We start from the raw sequence: 3,392 nt of genomic DNA on the forward strand, positions 1-3,392 counted from the left end.
ATCAGCTTCCAATATTCTGTGCTTTCAGAGCCATTAAAAGCTGCACTAGGCAAATTCTGCAAAAATACAACAGCCTTGCTCTGACAGAAGACAGTCACTCATATACATATAAGAGGATTCAATTTGCTTCCATTTGCACAAATTGACTTCTGCTGGCAGCAGATCTTCTCCACCCACCAGATGTAATGATTTAAAGTCGAGCATAATGACCAAACAGCTTTCTGTCTAGACGAAGCTCGACTCACAAATGAACTGATGTTTTTCCTTGTTCATTTCTTTGAATTTCTGTAATGTCAATTCTTTACACTAAGGGGTCACTTTAAGAATGCTGCATGCAGTTTACAGACATTTTTTGTCTCTTTTTTTTTCTCGCTATCATGTGCAAACAATGTGCAAAATTGCCTAGTGCAGCTCTACCAAACCAACGAACGTATAAAAAAGGAAATCATCCCTTTTAGCATTCCATCACAGTTTGTTCTCCCACAGTTAGTCCTCTGCGGCAGGTTTAACGTGTCGTACATTCAGGCTGGTCTGCATTCCAACATCTTCTTGAAGGCTTTCCTGAAGCTGTCGTCCAGGAAGGCGTAAAGAAAAGGGTTGAGGCAGGAGTTGGCATAGCTCAGGCTAGTTATGAAGTAGGAGATCCCAATTAGCAGCGGCGTGGTCCTCAGGTCGGTCGTCAAAGCCACGATGGTGCTGAGGTGGAATGGCGTCCAACAGAACAAGCAGACAGCCAAGACGATGAACACCATGATGGTGACCTTCTTCTTGGCCTTGTCCAGAGCCTTGGCATTGCTGTTGAGTCGCATGTTTCTCAGCTTGTAGAGCATCATGGTGTATAAGATGCAGATTGTTGAGACTGGGATAGCGAAGCCCAGGATGAGTGTGTAGATCCGACTTGTTTTGAACCACAAACTTTCAGGGCTAGGGAAGCTGAGCACACAGCTCTTCCTCCCATCGTTTGGGCTGACGTAGACGCCAGCGAAAACAGTGAAAGGCATGACGATGAGGATGACGAGGATCCAGACGCATAATGAGATGATTTTGGCTGCTCGGTAGGTGCGATAAGGCATCCGTTTGGACCTCACTGTGGCCAAAACAACTAGATAGCGGTCTATGCTCATCACTGTCAGGAAATAGATACTGGAGAATATGTTGTAGTGGTCAATGCTGAGGATAACTTTGCACAACACTTCACCAAAAGGCCAGTAGTTCAGTAAGTGTTCAGCTATGCTGATTGGCAACACCAAAGTGAACAAATCATCTGCAATCGCCAAGTTCAGGATGAACATATTGGTGACAGTTTTCATTTTGGGGGCTTTGAGGATAACATAGATGACAGCTGTGTTGCCAGTCAGTCCAACTGCACAAATGACAGAGTAGATGATCGGTAAAATGATGTAAAGGTCAGCGTAGAAGTAAAACTCAGAGGGAGGAGTGCAGTCAGTGTGGTTCCCTGACGTGAGGGAGTAGAAGTCCACAGAGTCATTACAGACAGGCGGCGGGCCGCCAGCGGTGGAGACATTCTCCATGTTTGAAGAGAGAGGGGTGGCGGGATGGCAACTAAGAGTCTGTTAGCATTTTGAGACAACAATCCACCGATAGTCAAGAAAAGTCTTATTTTTTCCAAGAAAAAAACTTGTCTTTTTGTTCTGCTCTAGACATTTTCCCTCTCAGGACACATCAGTCATTAATCACTGAAGCAAAAAGTTGCAGTTCGGCAGACAAAAAAAGTTATTGTCACTGGAGAAAGAAACTTAACCTCAGACCACTAAAAGACAACAACTCTTCTTAAGCTGCAGCAGGGATCACAGCCGGCAAATGAGAGCAGCAGGTCCAACGATTTCACTGTCGTTTCATTTTCTGGAATGTTGCAAAAAGAGAGAACATCTTACCTTTCCCACCAACTGTACAGACAGTTACAAAGTGATAAAAGGACATCATGTGCATAATTAATATCCTATCAGATGGAATTTCTCAGAAAATCACACCCTGGGAGAGTGTGTTGACGATGAATCTATTTACAGTCCTCGGGGTGAAAACGCCTCAGACACCAGCTTCATGAGCGCACCACCGTCACTTTTGTTTCAGGGGATTAATATTCAGCATCCACTTCTAGACATGGTATCTCCTCTGGGATTCACTCCTTCACTTTTCCTTCATGAAGCCGGCGTAAAAGAAAAAAAAAAAAAAATCACATCCCATATGGCCTCCTCTGATTCTCTCCTCCCCCGATGCCACAGACTTGAAATGAGCTTTTTTTTCTTTTCTTTTTTTTTTCCTCAAAGGCTGAACGTGACCACGATTAGGTTTACGATGGTTATTTATGGTTTGGCGTTCCCTCTCTGTGTTTCATGTGCGCTCTGGAGAATGTGCCACCGTTTTACGCACGAGTGGCGCATCACAAAATCTGGACAACAGAGAGACGTAAACATTAATTAGTTACCTTGCACGCATTTTAAACATCGCTGAAGATGGAGTAAATGGATTTAAATGGACAACACGTGCAGACTTTACTGTTAACTGCCTGAAATCAATACAGACAAAAAAATCAATATTTCGGAGATGAAGACAAAATAAAGCGAAATGAACCCAGAATTGATCAGACTTACAACTCCTCATGATTTTTTTCTTTCTACTTAACATGCCACAAACTTCTTTTTCCTTTCTCCAATTAACGCAACGTATTTTAGCCATGCATCATAAATGAAATGTTTCATGTCTATGTTAAATAAGAGATGTGGCAAAAAAAAAAAAAAACAACTCAAAAAGCAAATCTTAAATAAATGCATCAAAATGTTACACCTAAAAAGACCTTGTATACATAAATGAAGGAGCTCCACTGCACAATCAGTCGTCAACACATCACAGCATATTTAAAGAATGCATTTAGCAGATTTTCGAGTGAGTTGAGGCGGGTTTACCCTTCTGTGTCCCTGGTAAAGTCACTCTCCTCCGGTGTTACCTCTGCAAGAACCGCGCTGCGCTCCAGCCTCTGCGCTCCTCTCGCTCTCTCTCTCTCTCCCTCTATCTGACTCTCTCTCTCCCCCTCTCTCTGACTCTCTCTCTCTCTCCGTCTCTCCCACAGTCCTGGAAGGCAGCGCCACCGGCTGACGTCAGCCCGAGATCCCCCCCCGTCAATCATGTGAAGGTGCCCGGTTCAGCCAATCTGCCTTCAAAGTGTCCTCCACAGGTCAAAGTGTTCATAGTGTTCAGGAACACTTCTAAAATGACTGTGACAAAGGGCATTGCACTTTCCAGCAACTTGTAAGTCAATCACGCTTGGCCCATAGTTCCATCTACCACCACAAATATCTAGACATCAGGAGCATGGTGACATGTTCATTAGTCCCTTCACCTTACCTCAAATTATTAACTTGGTTGGTTCAAAA

The 3,392-nt window shown here is 43.8% G+C and overlaps 1 protein-coding gene across 1 annotated transcript; it reads right to left on the reverse strand.

Moving 5' to 3' along the window:
- Nucleotides 1-521: 521 nt before the first annotated feature.
- On the reverse strand, nt 522-1,532 carry npbwr2b (neuropeptides B/W receptor 2b). The gene has a single exon (XM_008283150.1). It carries the CDS (start codon nt 1,530-1,532, stop codon nt 522-524), a length of 1,011 nt encoding a protein of 336 aa, XP_008281372.1.
- Nucleotides 1,533-3,392: the final 1,860 nt, after the last annotated feature.

The sequence above is a fragment of the Stegastes partitus genome, unplaced genomic scaffold, assembly GCF_000690725.1.
Source record: "Stegastes partitus isolate 25-593 unplaced genomic scaffold, Stegastes_partitus-1.0.2 Scaffold299, whole genome shotgun sequence".
In the NCBI taxonomy this organism is placed as follows: domain Eukaryota; kingdom Metazoa; phylum Chordata; class Actinopteri; family Pomacentridae; genus Stegastes; species Stegastes partitus.

Excerpts from the sequence above, each read along its gene's own strand:
- npbwr2b (XM_008283150.1), bottom strand. The coding sequence starts at position 1,532 with ATGGAGAATGTCTCCACCGCTGGCGGCCCGCCGCCTGTCTGTAATGAC.